At 41.1% G+C, this 16,570-nt stretch overlaps 1 protein-coding gene across 1 annotated transcript in view; it reads right to left on the minus strand.

The window, feature by feature from the left end:
- Nucleotides 1-16,570, minus strand: part of LOC139570741 (extracellular tyrosine-protein kinase PKDCC-like) — a 39,866-nt gene that overhangs the window by 13,048 nt on the left and 10,248 nt on the right. Inside the window, exons 2-5 of the mRNA XM_071392876.1 lie at nucleotides 15,663-15,785; nucleotides 10,251-10,516; nucleotides 1,865-1,944; nucleotides 430-537 (exon numbers count right to left, since the gene is read on the minus strand). Coding sequence (XP_071248977.1) covers nucleotides 430-537; nucleotides 1,865-1,944; nucleotides 10,251-10,516; nucleotides 15,663-15,785 — 577 coding nt within the window. The remainder of the gene's footprint in view (nucleotides 1-429; nucleotides 538-1,864; nucleotides 1,945-10,250; nucleotides 10,517-15,662; nucleotides 15,786-16,570) is intronic.

Raw genomic sequence — 16,570 nt, forward strand, 5'->3', positions numbered from 1 at the left:
AATGTAAGACAGTGAAAACAGAATCCTCCGGAATGGAATGGAAAAAGGTGAAAGGATAGAGAAGGAAAGCTGTCGAGCGAAGACGAGAAGGAGACGGACTGAGCGGGAGAGAGAGAGAGCACACTCACCTCTCTCCTCCCAATGCGATTAGAAGACATGTCAGTCTCTTCCATCCCCCATTGAGTTCACTCACGTTATATACATTTTCATATTTTTAAATCTCATTACTATTATTTGTCCGGAGTATATCTGATCATAGCTCTCTCTCTCTCTCCCCACCTCAATCCCCTGGGCACACGCACACATCTGTTTAACTATCCTTGTGGGGACCAAACATTTGATTCCCATTCAAAATCCAATTTTCCCTAACCCTAACCCATAATCTAATCTAACCTGAACCTGTGTGTGTGTGTGTGCGTGCGTATTTACCTGTTATGTGTGTCTGTGTGCTGTTCTGCAGGTAAAATCCATTTCTGTACAGGTGCAACACTTTCTCCAACTGAAGCAGCGTCTCATCTATCCCCCATATCAGCTCTCCTGAATCCAACACAGGAAGTAACATTCAGATAGTGCAACACAGTTTAAACTCTACACGTCAAACAAAATTCCACAGAACAAAGGTTATGACCTATTATTATAGCGACATTAAAGCATACCATTCAACCAAATCTGTGAGGAACAAAAATGGCGTACAATAGCACAGACAAAAGAGGCCCAGCTCAGTCTTTGAACATGGATCAAGGGACATGGGGCAGTGTCTGTGTTTGCTTCCCTTATAGTAGACACTGATCGGAGGTCGTTAAGCTCTCTGTCTGACTACGAGAGATAGGATCACCTGACCCATCCCCCAGTTCGTACACACACGCACAAACACACACAGACGTGCACAGATGCACATACACTCATACACACACAGCCCGCCCACGCGGCTTGCATCTTCACGGCCTGTTGTGTCCCAGTAAAACAGATCTCAAACACCCGGCTGACATACCAGCACTCTGATGAGAAGCCCGATAGGAGGGAGAGGAGTGAGGAAAAGGAAAGAGAGAGCAAAGGGGAAGAGAGAGATAGATGAGAGAGATATATGAGAGAGAGAGATATGAGAGAGAGAGAGAGATCCATCTCAGGCATTTAACATGGATAGCACTGAGCCAGTCTATGTTTAGTGGTAGCTTCATATCTTAGCAAAACAGTAACTAGTGAGAAGCCGAGAGAGGGCACCCACACCCACAACCTGGTTGAATCAACGTTGTTTCGACATCATTTCAACAACAACAAAATGTTATGACATTGAATCAATGTGGAAAACTGATTGGATTTGCAAAAAGTCATCACCATACAGGCATTTCAGGATTTCTTGTCTCTTTTTCACCCAACTTTGAACCTAAATCCAGTGACATGGTTGAAAGTTTTGTTGATTCACTTCGAATTCCGTTCAAAGGTTTGGGGTCACTTAGGAATGTCCTTGTTTTTTGAATAAAAGCTCATTTTTCTCCATTAAAATAACATCAAATTGATCATAAATACAGTGCAGACATAAAATAATAATAAAATAATAAACTTGGATTAGCTAACACAACGTGCCATTGGAACATAGGAGTGATGGTTGCTGATAATGAGCCTCTGTACGCCTATGTAGATATTCAATTAAAAAAATCTGCCATTTCCAGCTGCAATAGTCATTTACATAACATTAACAATGTCTACACTGTATTTATGATCATTTGATGTTATTTTAATTGACAAAAAATGTGCTTTTCTTTAAAAAACAAGGACATTCCTAAGTGACCCCAAACTTTTGAACGTTAGTTTATATAAAAAATATGTGACGTTGAACTGACGTCTGTCCCCAGTGGGCACTCACCTGTGGAGTTGACTATCTTGTCCAGTAGGGGTCTTAGAGTGGGTGGGGCACTGTGAGGCAGCAAGTATGTAAAGAAGAACCTGGAAATTAAAATCAACACCTCAGTTTCAAACACAATAGCTGTATTATTTGACTTCAGTTCTTGCCTGGTTTAGATCTTATCAGTCATAAAGATATTGGTTTGTTTTTGTGTATAGTTTGTCCTCCGACAAATCAAAGGTAAGTTTCGGTGTTCTTCAAGGTTTCATTCTAGGACCACTAATGTTTTCACTATATATGCTACCTCTTATGTCATTTGGAAACACAATGTCAACTTTGACTGCTATGCGGGTGATATACAGCTGTACATTTCGATGAAACATGGTGAAGCTTCAAAATTGCCTACCCTGGTGGACGGCGGACAATTTTCTACTTTTAAACTCAGACAAAACAGAGATGCTAGTTTTAGGTTCCAAGAAATAAAGAGATCTGTTGTCGGATCTGACAATGAATCTCCAACGTTGTGTAGTTGTCTCAAATAAATCTGTGAAGGACCTTGGTCTATCTTTCGATGAACATATCAAAAATATTTTAATTTTCAGCTTTTTTCTGTCTTTGAAACATGGCAAAAATCAGAAACTTCTTGTCAAAAAATTATGCAGAAAAGCTATTCCATTCTTTTGTCACTTTAAGATTAGACTACTGCAATGCCTTACTCTCTGGCTACCTGGATAAGGCACAAAATAAACTTCAGCTAGTGCAAAATATGTCTGCTAGAATTTAGACTATAAATCACATGTTTATTTTTATTTTGTATTATTCCAGTGCTAGCCACTGGCTCCCTGTTAAAGCCCACATGCAGTTGTTTTAATGAAATGTTTTAATCATCACTGTATGTCTAATAAATCACTGTGTGTGTTTATTTCATGATAATACTGTAAGTCCAAATATACGTATAGCCCTTTCTTTCAGTCAAATGACCTAGTGGCATGGGTGGAATGATATCAATATCTTTCATAATTTCATAATTCATAAACATAAAAAAAATAGAAGTGTTTCTATGTCAAAGGGTTTTATTATATTTCAGTCTTCTGTGCTATAGTGTAATATTGGGATGCAATCTCAAAATTGAATACATTTCAACTCTATATTTGACATGGTGCAGGTGTAGTGTGAGTACAAAAAAATGTGAGTACAATTCAAGAATATGATTGTAATTTTGCCAAATCACCACCGTAATAAAAGTTCAAAATGTCCAGTATTTCTGTGTTCATATTTCAGAACAGATGGATTCTTTAGACATTCAGAATAGTGAAAAAAATGCATGCTGAGGAAATTACAAATGATTACTAACCCAAACAAAGTGGGGACCAAAGGGCCTTCTACACCTTCGGAGAAGTGCTAAGAATTTCTAAAATAATTATTATAATAATATAATAATAATATTATTCTTTTCAATGATGTTCTGATTTAATCTCTTCAGTTTTTGTTGGAAAGGAAAGGGTTAACACGGAATAGAAAAAAAGATCCAATCAGGATTTTTCTTTGCTGGTCTCTGGTGAGATTTTTTAATTTTTAATTTTATTTCACCTTTATTTAACCAGGTAGGCTAGTTGAGAACAAGTTCTCATTTACAACTGCGACCTGGCCAAGATAAAGCATAGCAGTGTGAACAGACAACAACACAGAGTTACACAGATAAATCTAGCTTGCTAAATCAGCCATTGGCTAGGCCATTAGAAGCTAGATAAAGGCATTTGTCATTCAACTGTATTAGGGCAAAATTTGGGAGTGACAGTGGAATCCACTAATCACATTTTCACTTAATGGGTGGGACCATTATTACCAAACTTATGGAAACTCTGCCTTCTTGAAGGCCAACAGGTCACTGTGCAATAGCTAGCAGTAGTTTTCCCATGGTCTAGCTAGCTAGCTTTTGTTGTTGGCTAGTTTGCAGTGGCTATATCAGGTGTTGTCAAAGAGGATGTTATTGCTAATTTGTTAGCCTCTCCCTTTTCAAGAATAACGTTCAACAAGAAGTTATTACGTTTCAAATCATCATCATCTGGTGAGTGGAACTGTGTTTTTTATTGCACTGTGCTTGCTGTTGTTAGCCATCTCTTTGAAAATAACTTGTGTGTGAAATGTTGTTGCATTTAAAGTGGAAGTGAATGTATTTTAGCAACATGAAATCTTATTAATCTCTGTTCATATACACCCCCAGGAAGAATATGACACTTTTTAAAACATTTCTGACAACCGACCACTTAGATATGGTAATTTTCACGTTCTCATAAATTCCTAGAATGTTAAGGAATTATTTATACTAAGGCATTTGTGAAAATGCTATAGCAATATAGAGTGGGAAAGCAGCCGTGCGTTTGGACAATTAATAGACACTGCTATAAATAAAACTGAATGAAAACAGGCTGAAAACAGGCTGGTGTGCTATAGTCAGGTAGCCTAGGGGTTAGAGCATTGGGCCAGTGACCAAAAGGTTGTTGGATTGAATCCCTGCGCTGACATAGTAAAAATCTGTCACTCTGCCCCGGAGCAAGGCAGTTAACCCGCTGTTCCCCGGGCGCTGAAGACGTGGATGTCGATTATGGCAGCCCCTGCAACTCTCCGATTCAGGGGGGTTGGGTTAAATGCCGAAGACACATTTCATTTGAATGCATTCAGTTGTACAACTGACTAGGTATCCCCTTTTCCCAATCAGAGCTACAGTAGGCCTTTACACAAAGAAGCCATTTGACACACGGGCCTGCCATCATTCACTTTGAACTGGACTGTGTGTTCACAGGCAGTAGCAACAGCGCGACTTTAGATCATTAGAATGCATTCGCCAAAAGCGTAAAAATACACCTGAATGGATTTCTGCAAATATCTAAACACCACAGGAGTCCTCTTACATTTGGGAACTTTACAGTCTTATTGATCAAACCACTATGAAAAGGTAGGCTTGTTCTCCCTTAGTTATGCACATTAACAACAAGGTCAACAACGAATGCTAGCCAGAGCAAGATGAGCTAAAATCTAATGATGGAACATTAGATAAACCTTCTCAAACTTTTTCAGGTAGTTGGCCATCAAAATTGCACTGATAAACGGCAAGGAATTGTAGCCTCCTTGACTTCTGCAGCTTGCCTGCCAATGTATGCTTGTCCCAACCAAGCATCCAAGCTAACTGGCTAAAGTTGGCTAGCTAGTTACTTCTCAACACAAATGAGAGAACACCTCACTCTGACCATTTTACTCCCCGTACGGCTGTTTAGGCTGGTTAGGCAGTTTACATGTTATCTAGAGCATTCTTGACTAACCAGTACTTTTTTTTGCCTACGTTTACTGACACTGGTCGAATTCAGCGGGTGTTGCACGTTTGTAAATTCATCAGTTGTTTTGCGCTCTGGCACACTCAGAAGAGAGTGCTCTGAAATCGGAGTGGATAGCCAGAGTGAATTTGCGAACACAAGATATATGCTAACTGGATAACAGTTGTTTCATTTCTTGCTAGCTAACCAAATAACACCTGCATCTCTAGCTGTGTATAGCCACCGAAAAACAATATGAAGGGAAAAAGTCAGTCACTCACCCACTCCTCCAATGGCATGACATAACATCCTCCTAGCTAACGTTAGACTCAATGTTTTAGGCTTGCTACATAAATAGATACGCTAGCATATTAGCCATGTTTGGACTAACTTGTGATCATTGCCCTTGCTAGATTGATTGTATTGATTGATGGACATTCCCAGCCTTAGTTACATTCACCCATTTTTGTCCAGAATATTGAGTCATTGAAACCCAAATAGTGCCTCCCGAATGGGGGCAGCCAAACAATGTACCAGGCCAGCTGTGATTTACAACCTGAAGGCAATATTTTTGGGACTACCAAGAATTGTATTGGTGAATTATATTAATTATGCATTAGACTGCATACATCTATTCTGCCAACAATGCCTTAAAATACGTCATGGAACGTTGAGTCAAATATAACCTATTTTTAAAGCCTTTTATGAAGTTGGTTTTGTAGCATAAATTGGGAATTTGATATTTTTTACTGATATTATGATTGTTTCATATCTGCAAAGTAGATAAAACGCTGTCAGTTCCACTTTAAAACTTCTTTGGGATCGGTGTCCCATCCACAGGACGGTTGAGCTAACGTAGGCTAATGCGATTAGCATGAGGTTGTAAGTAACAAGAACATTTACCAGGACATAGACATATCTGGTATTGGCAGAAAGCTTAAATACATGTTAATCTAATTGCATTGTCTAATTTACAGTAGCTATTAGTGAAAGAATACCATGCTATTGCTGGAGGAAAGTGCACAGTTTTGAACATGAAAAGTTATTAATAAACAAATTAGGCACATTTGGGTAGTCTTGATACAAAATGTTGAACAGAAATGCAATGGTTCATAGGATCAGTCTAAAACGTTGCACATATACTGCTGCCATCTAGTGGCCAAAATTGGGGGGAAAGGGGCGGGTCCTTTAGAGGTTCAACTTTAGGTCACTGGTTACTTTGTGTGCTAAACGCGAAATGTTTTTTGCAATGGGAAGTAATAGTTGTACATATCAATTGGAAATGCTTAATGGTTGTGTTTTTGTATTCTTATGATTGGGACCTACTGGCTTATTATGTCTGAGTTTATGGCCTGCCTATCCTTTAACATCATGCTGTGTGACTGCTGTCTTTCCATCGGCCCTATTCAGTGGTGTAGTGGTGCCTGGATAAGTGGGTATACTCTAATTTTGTCAAAGATTTTAATTTTTTTATTGATTTATCAAACGCATTTGACTTAGTTGATCATTCTATTTTACTAGGAAAACTTCAAAACATTGGTTTCATTAATAGATCCCCAAACTGAAATCCATGCATATCTTAGCAATAGAAAAACATTTGTTTCATACAAGGACACAAATCGCATCTTCTTGGACTCAGAAGTTCAGTATTGGTTCCCCTTCTTTTCTCTATATTCATAAATAAATTGCCTCCAATGTGTCAGATTACACATGTTCACTTGTACGCTGATGATACAATGCTCTAAACATCAGGTTCAAATATTTTGTAGACACAAGCAACTCTCCAAGTAGATTTGAACACTTTCTAAAAATGGTTTCTAGCAAATAATTTGGTTTTAAATCAAACAAAGTCCTATATCATGATGTATGGTACACAGCAAAGAATAAACTAATTGCAACATTACTGCAAAAATGGCAGAGGCAAGTGGAAGGGGGAGAAAGTAAGGAACTTGTCTGTCAGCCCTGCATTAAATTGGTTAAAGAAAACTTGATGAATAAAAAGGTATACCAATTTCATTTAAGCACCAAAACATGTACAGTTGTGCCATATAGAATGCTAAATAGTTGGGAAGAGATTTGATGTATTGATTCCATGGAACATCTCAAGGATGATCAATGGAAACACGATGCATCTGATCTCAATTTCGAGTCTCGTAGCAAAGGGTCTGAATACTTACGTAAATAAGTTATTTCTGTTTTTTTATTTTCAATAAATGTGCAAATATTTCTAAAATCATGCTTTCGGTTTGTCATTATGGGTATTGTGTGTTGATTGAGGATTTTTTAAATCCACTTTACAATAAATCAAGGTGTCTGAATACTTTCCCGAATGCACTGTATATATGTACAGTATTATAACTAATTTGCTTTAGTTGTATTAGTAGTTGTAACAGTAGTTTTTATTAGTAGTAGTACAAAACGTTATGCTGTTAAAATTGATGTAATTTTTAAAAATTACTATGACTATTTCATTGTTATTATTATTATTATTATTATTATTGTTATTATTAGACAGTAGTTGGCATAATATTATTGTTACTAAGTTTAGCTTTGGTTCTTTTCATTTGGACATTTGAAAACGAGATGGTGCATCTCAAGATGCAAATGTTTTCATAAATAAATAAAATTATAAAGGTATGAAATAATTTACATTTTCAAATACAATCTCTTTTGGGGCTTAGTTGTGGTCAATTGGCAGTGTACCATCCGCTCTTAAAAAATCCTCCCGCGGCTGAATGTAGTTGCCTACCCCTGCTCTAGATCCTACCCCTCTTACCCCTTCAAAGTAGGAGGATACATATGCAAATAAAAGATGACTGGTCATTGGTCAGAATAATCAGATCAGATTGTGATGTCATGCTGTGGGCCAAAAATGCCATCCCACCTGAACAGGCTTTTTTTTTTCACTTAAAGGGCATTATCATGACTGCCCTGCCCCGTTACGACTAGGGCTGAATTCAAGCCCTTGCTACATACCTACATGGCCCATCCAAATTTCTGCAGGCCCACACATTAAAGATTTCTGGCTACATCCCAGCACAGGCCTCCTTTCGAAGCAAGCAGCTAGATGGAGGGCTAACATGTCCCTAGAAGGCGCATCATGTCATGCCAGCCTTTTTTCACTATCCTCTACTTGAGTGGGTTGAGTCACTGATGTGATATTCCTGTCCGGTTTTGTGCCCCCTAGGGCTCATGCGGTCGGGGAGATCTTCGTGGGCTATACTCAGCCTTGTCTCAGGGTAGTAAGTTAGGTCTGTTCATATCCCTTTGCTGGTGTGGGGGCTATGCTTTGGAAAAGTGGGTGGGGTTATATCCTGCCGAGTTGGCCCCTTCCGGGGGTAACTTTGGACAGGGCAACAGTGTCCCCTGATCTCCCGTCTCAGTCCCCAGTATCGATGCTGCAATAGTGTATGTGTCGGGGGGCTAGGGACAGTCTGTCCTATCTGAGTTTGAGTTTATTTTTACAGGGACAATGCACATTAATCAACGTTTCAGTAAAAGTGACGGTTTTAGCCAGCCGGCTAATTTTCAACCTCAGTCCCTGGGCAGGTTATTGGTACACTGTGTGATCTCAAATTCTCATGTCCTGTCTGGGGCATGTCCTGATCTTAGGCATGCTCCTCTATCTCTTTCTCTCTATGTTTCCACTCCTGCAGGCTCTAGTTTTGTCTTATCTTGATTATTGTCCAGTCGTGTGGTGGAATGCTGCAAGGAAAGACCTAGTTAAGCTGCAGCTGGCCCAGAACTGAGCACCACGTCTTGCTCTTCATTGTAATCAGAGGGCTGATATAAATACTATGCATGCCAGTCTCTCTTGGCTAAGAGTTCAGGAGAGATTGACTGCATCACTTCTTTTTATAAGAAACATTCATGTGTTGAAAATCCCAAATGGTTTGCATAGTCAATTTACAAACAGCTCTGACACACACACTTACCCCACCAGAAATGCCACCAGGGGTCTTTTCACAGTCCCCAAATCCAGAACAAATTCAAGAAAGCGTACAGTATTATATAGAGACATTATTTCATGGAACTCCGTTCCATCTCATGTTGCTCAACTGAACTGCAAACCTGGTTAAGAAAAACAGATAAAGCAACACCTCACGGCACAACGCCTCTCCCCTATTTGGCCTAGATAGTTTGTGTGCATGTATTGATATCTAGGCTACATGTGCCTTTTGTAAAAAATAACAAATAAATATTGGTGTAGTTCTGGCCTTGATCTGTTCTTGTCTATTAATGTTCTGTATTATGTCATGTTTCATGTTTTGTGTGGACCCCAGAAATAGTAGCTGCTGCTTTTGCAACAGCTAATGGGGATCCTAATAAAATACCAAATACCTCCCGGAAGGACCTGAGCCCTAGGACCATGCCTCCGGACTCCTGGTCTGACGACTCCTGGCTGTCCCTGTACCAGTCCATCTGGTCGTGCTGCCGATCCAGTTATGCCTCCGGCTATGGAACCCTGACCTGTTTCACCGGACGTGCTACTTTGTGTCTCTCTCTCTCTCTCTCTCAATGCTTGGCTATGAAAAGCCAACTGACATTTACTCTTGAGGTGTTGGACTGTTGCATCCTCTATAACCACTGTGGTTATTATTTGACCCCGCTGATCATATAAACGTCTTGAAGAACGATCTGGCCTTAATGGCCATGTACTCTTATGACCTCCACCTGGCACAGCCAGAAGAGAACTGGCAACCCCTCGGAGCCTGGTTCCTCTCTAGGTTTCTTTCTAGGTTCTTGCATTACTAAGGTGTTTTCCTAGCCACTGCTTCTGCATCTGCATTGCTTGCTCTTTTGGGTTTTTAGGGTGGGTATATCTGTATAACTCTTTTTTGGCAACTGCTGACGTAAAAAGGGCTTTATAAAATCCATTTGATTGAATTTGATTGATTTCAACAGAACCACTCTAATCACACTATGATGTAACTAATTCAGTGGATGCTGATGACCCTTTAAATCAGAGGAAGAGCTCATTGTCATGGCTGAAATGCAATTAACCCAACCCACCCTCCGATTTCTCCCTCCCCACCAGCCTCCACGGAAATAATTAGATTATCATTTAACATGGCAGAGGTCTTGCTCCTCCTCACCTGTAGGCGTTGTAGAGGTTGCGCTTCTCGTTGATGCCCAAGCAGCGCCCTCTGCTGCAGGGGAGGGTGAAGTTGCGGGCGGGAAACTCCATGACGCAGTCGGAGGGGGAGCAGGGGGCCTCCTCTGTGCTGGCGTCATCCAGGTCTGTGACTTTGAGCTCCCCCGCCACCAGGACAAACTGGCGAGGCCTGAAGTCCAGCAGGGTGACAGAGCCCAAAGGGGAGTGGGCCAGGTAGTGGAGCAGACGCACTAGACTCAGACAGATCTGCAGCAGAGAGCGAGAGAGGAAGAGTTTGTGAGTGTAACGTTGACTGTTCATTTACGATTCACTTTTGTTTTATTTATTTATTTTCACTTGCTTTGGTCATATAAAACATGTGTTTCCCATGCCAATAAAGCCCCTTTTGAATTGAGTTGAATTGATAGAGAGTGAGAATGGTGGCTCCATGTCTAAATCTGTTCAGGGTTCATGAATCTACTTCTGTGCCAAATGTGGAGCCCTTATCGTAAAGCAGTCCAGTTAGAGTATCCGCCCTGAAATTGTAAGGTTGGAAGGGATTTAGTGTATTTCTGTAGCAGATAAGAGAAATGACAGTGGAGATGAGTCAGTCTGTCATTATTTCCCTGATTACATCTCTCTATTCCATCTCTATTCCATTGCATTGTTCTCTTTTCCACTGCATTATTCTCTTTGGGGTTGACTGAGAGCAACCCCCCCCCCCCCCCCATTTCCTCTGTGAACACTCATAAATCCCTGAGAGAACCACATGAGTCTGTGTGTTTGTGTGTGCCCCTCTCCCATTGTGTGTGTCCAGGGGTCGAGGGTAAGGGCTGAAAGGCGCAAGAGAGAGCGTGAAAGGGGCAAGGAAACACGTGAAAGGGGAATAGACACCTATATTATACAGACTATAAACCAAACATCTACGTTCCCAAGAGCAGAGAGGGGAGTGAGACAGAGAGAAAAGAGGAGGAGAGGAGGAGGAGCTGAACAGCTCATTTCTTTTCAAGCGAGACAAAAGCTGTTTTTAATGTACTGTGGATTAAGAGTGAGTGGGAGAGGTGAGACAGAGAGCACTGAGGCGTGAGTTAGGGGCTGGAGTCTCTTTCTAACCCTAGTGAAGTAACAGTAGTGCTGGAGGAATGCAAAACTGTCACACTATGCTTAAATGGGCAATTTGCAGTTGCTACATACATACATTAATCATATGTATATAAAAGAAAAAACACTGTACAGCCTCAAAACACGGTAAAAACTATCATGTTGATATCATGGATGGTCAGATCTTTCATCTATAGTTCTGTCTATGAATTTGGGAGTGGTTACATTTCTCCAGCACCATCCCTCAGCGTTTTACCGAAACAGTGGTGAGGAATTAGCGTTCTTGTTGTTTCAACTGCTGATTCTCCCTTTAAATACTGGGTCATTTTTTTTATTGATTTGATTGATAGGCATAGGTTTTTAGAGTACCCTAACTATTCTGTCATTCTATTTGACCATACTGCGTATTGTAAATACTGCAATACAGGTCTGATAGAATGTATCTATAAATTATCATTTCCATAAATGTAAATGAGCCTGACGTGAAGGTTGACAGACAGACTGCTGGGTGGGTGTGGTTAGTGAGGAGGGAGGGAGGGGTTAAAGGGGATATGGGTGTGTCTGTCTCACTGACAGGGGCTGCAGGCCAGGGCCATCAAAGCCTTTGTCAACGCTCACAGGAAATGGTTACAGACCTAAATGGAGCATTTGAAATTCAGTGGGTTTACAGCGCGCCTCCCTAGAGTCTATTAATGCCTCATACGAATTGCAAATGCTCAGAGAAAAAGCATATTTTTCTTTCATTTCGCACTCCACATTTCAAGGGAAGGATCTTGGGTGACAAGGGAGGCAGACCTGACGCTTAATGTTGTGGGGAAACAAAGGAGCAACCAAAAAACAGCACACGCTGATGCTGCATGAACACACACAGCACACACAAGATCCAGCGATAGTAAGTGGTGACACTCCATTGAAATAGTATTATTATATTTAGGTAATAAAAATTTAAAAATAATAATCTCATTGAATTTGTCTAACCTCATGCTCTGTTATTGCATTACGGTAAAAATCGAGTTACATAGACAAAAAACAAAACATCTTGTTTGAAATGCAATGGTTTCTCTCAAAGCTAGACAAAGTCCTTTTTCACTGTGCTTCAGAACCACTGAGTGAACCACAAAGACATTTACAGAGCCACTCATAGAAAAGCAACTGATTTCTACATGCAACTTAAAGTGATTTAAACACTGTTTCTATCATACTTACAAAAAGGAACAAGCACTAGGAAGGAGTCTTTTAAAGCGTGGTCGCTGTTTAAAAGTGGGAATTATTTACATTCTACTTGCACTAAGCCTGCGTTTCCCAAACTTGGTTCTCGGGACCCCAAGGGGTGCACGTTTTGGTTTTTGCCCTAACACTACACAGCTGATTCAAATTATCAAAGCTTGATGATTAGTTGATCATTTGAATCAGCTGTGTCCTGAGGAACGAGTTTGGGAAACCCTGCACTAAGCACTGGGTATTGTTCTCTGTGAAAGTACTCACAGGCTTGGAAACTCGTGTGGCAATCATTCAAGGCCCATGAAATCAAAGTGGAAAGTTATCTCAGTTGATTTATTTACCAGAAGGCTGATGTCAGTGGCGGTCAGTGCCATTTAAGATGATGGAGGACGATTTTTTGTATTTTTATGAGCATGTACTCTATTAGCTACAGCATACTGGATAACTGTCATTCATATTCCATTCACCCAGCTCAATGTAACATCGATTGGTTTAGGCTACTACATGATACTCAAATTTTCCCTGTACCCATCATGAGGTTGCTACAAGCTAGGAGGTTGAGGGAAAAATTTGAGCAATCAAGGTGACAGACAGTGACACATTCAATACCACCTTGCACACTATTGGTTGCATCTAGCTGATCTAGGGTGTGTAATCATTCGTCGGAAAGTTGCAAACAAAGGTTTCTATTGGACAAATTCAGGTATGTTTTCCCTGTTTTTGCTCCGTTTGCTTCCATTTAAGAAATGTTTTTCAAAAAACTCGGCAGAATGAATACACCCCTGATCATCCGCAAACACAGTTCACTTTCAAAGAGACCTTTCTTAACCAAACCTTCATACCACATACCACAGCCAAACAGCATCATCACTTTGATCGTTATATAATTGCTTCTCGCATCTACGCGCTCACCTTTTCCCTTCGCTTGTGGAATTCAGTGCACAACACAAAAGCTGTCTGTGACCAGGCAAACAAACCTTTCCAAACCTTCATACCATAACCGCTAACTGCTACACACAGCCTACATCGTTGTCAGCATATTAGCTAACATCATAGTCAACATACTAGAACTAATGTGTTCGTAAACCCACTACAATCATGTAGTACAGTGTACAGCAAGCAGTTTAGCAGTTCACCGGAAGGCCCTGGTGGCAAATTAATAAAATCAAAAGCTTACCATGACTTGGAAGAGTTCCAGTGTTGGGTAGCCATAGCCAGCTAGCTAACATAGCATCCCCAGCTCTGTTTGAGCTGGGTGTTTGAGTAGGCTAAACTTGCTAGCTGCATTCGTTAGCTAAGTAAGTGAAACTGAAAGTGAAAAAACACAAAATAGAGCTCGCTCTCGCTTCTTCATTTTTGAAGAAAATCATTCATTCAAAACTGTTCTACTATTGTCTTTCTCTTTGAGTCAACTACTCACCACATGTTATGCACTGCAGTACTAGCTAGCTGTAGCTTGTGCTTTCAGTACTAGATTCATTATTTGATCCTTTGATTGGGTGGACAACATGTCAGTTCATGCTGCAAGAGCTCTGATAGGTTGGAGGACGTCCTCCGGCAGTTGTCATAATTACTGTGTAATTCTATGAAAGTGGGTGAGAACAATGAGCCTCCTAGGTTTTGTAGTCAATGTACCCAGAGGACAGAAACTAGTTGTCCTCAAGCTATACCATGGTGCTACCCCAGAGAGTGCTGTTGAGGCTACTGTAGACCTTCATTGCGAAACAGATTGTTTTAATCAATTATTTGGTGACGTGAATATATTTAGTATAGTTCTATCTAAAAAGGAAAACTTTTTTAATGTTTCACAATTTTTTTTTTAATGAAATTTACTGAGGCGGATGGTCCTCCCCTTTCTCCTCTGATGAGCCTCCACTGGCTGATGTATTTGTTTTGGCAAACTACACTATGAAGCTCCGTGAGGGAGCTCTGACTTTGGTTAAAGGCCACCTCTCCATGACAAATACAGTGTTGATTAGGGATAAAACAAATGATGCTTTAGGAGTTCATAGACTAGTGTGATGACATGTAGATAGGCTTAGTGTGTAGTGTTATAAATGACAGTGACGGCACATCCAAGGACGTGTTGAGCTGTGCATGTGTCAATGGTTACACTGAGAACTCTAACTAACTTCCCCATGCCCAATTCCAAACCCACCCCTTGCCCTACCCCCCAGGCACTTGCACAAATCTGAAAGGATTGTATAGATGTAAATGATATGGAAGCTCAAGGCACTTAAGGAAGCCCAAGACCTATCAGAAGGCATTTTGAAGCTATTACTACGTTTGTTTTATATATATATATCCATTCCTTTTCTGGACCATGCCTACAGATATAGGTTGATTTGAAATTTGGCAACAATCTTTCCCACCCTGTATTCATCATCACAAAACGTTTGTGTTGAAGGATCTCTCAGTAGAAGAGCTGACTGTCTCAGTGAATCTCCTCCAGTCTTGCCAGTGAGGAAAGGAAGGGAGAAAGGAAGAGAAGAAAGGAGGGGATAGAGAGAAGAGAGGAAGAGAGCACTTGCTGGTGATTTCATGCACCGAAGCTCTTTCATCCTCTGTGTGGCAGGCGGGTGGACACTCCCCGGCCACAGGAAGCAATAGGAAATAATTAGAGCGCGGCTCTGTGGCGATAGTGATCGGCAGACCCGGCCCAGGGGCCCCAGCGGCCCAGTGGCACACAGGCCCATGGTACCCAGCAAGGGAGGCAGGAAACTGGGCAGGAGAAGGGCCCTGGCTCTGGAAATACCATCCGCTATACCAGTAGTGTCCCTATAAACCAGGTTAACCAAGCCCCTGTTTCAGCCAATTCGCTCTACATTCTGAGTCAGCCTGCAATGGGTTTGAGTCACAGGCCTTAGTATCTACTTACGCATGTGACCTACCCTCAGTCCCTCAGTGACACCTACCAGAATTCAGCCTATTCTGTTGACTCATACACGTTGCACTCTGTTCAGTGAGCGAGAGGAAATCACACGACGTTGACAAGATAATGATCATGTCAATTTAGCGTTTGATTAAAACCACTGTTTGAAGTGAGGGTCCGTGTTTAAGTGAAATGTCTGTGTTGTCCGCTAACACTCACCCTGAAGCGTTCTTCCCAGGAGGTCTGCAGTAGTTGGATCATCTCCAGAGGACTTCCCAGCTCTGTGATGGCTGTCACTGTGTCCTGGATGTCATTGCTGTCTTGGTAGCAGTAGCCGTACAACTGGAGAGGACACAGAGAAACACTGGTTCTTCATCTATACACACACACACGATATACACGGAGCGTACAAAACATTAGGAACACCTTCCTACTATTGAGTTGCACGCCCTTTTGTCTTCAGAACAGCCTCAGTTAGTCGGGTCATGGACTCTACAAGGTATCAAAAGCGTTCCACAGGGATGCTGGCCCATGTTGACTCCAATGCTTTCCACAGTTGTGTCAAGTTGGCTGGATGTCCTTTGGGTGGTGGACCATTCTCGATACACAGGGGGAAACTGTTGAGCGCGAAGAACCCAGCAGCGTTGCAGTTCTTGACACACTCGAACCGATGCGCCTAGCACCTACTACCATACCCTGTTCAAAAGCACTAAAATCTTTTTTCTTGCCCATTCACCCTCTGAATGGCACACATACACAATCCATGTCTCAATTGTCTCAAGGCTTAAAAATCCTTTAACCTGTTTCCTCCCCTTCATCTACACTGATTGAAGTGAATTTATTAACAAGTGACATTAATACGGGATCATAGTTTTCACCGGGATTCACCAGATCAGTCTATGTCATCATGCAAAGAGGTGTTCCTAATGTTTTGTACACTCAGTGTAAATCTCATTCAGAAGATTGAATTACTGTATGCCAGTTGCATGCATTCTGATGTTTTTAAATGAAAACGCAATGAGACATGCGAGAGCTTTGGCACTCATTAATGTTTATTTTGGTCGATTGAAGTAGTTTACTCTCCTCTTTATTGCTATGGTAAGTGCCTCCTAGAGATGCCGGCCCTT

This window comes from Salvelinus alpinus, chromosome 3, assembly GCF_045679555.1.
Source record: "Salvelinus alpinus chromosome 3, SLU_Salpinus.1, whole genome shotgun sequence".
NCBI lineage: Eukaryota > Metazoa > Chordata > Actinopteri > Salmoniformes > Salmonidae > Salvelinus > Salvelinus alpinus.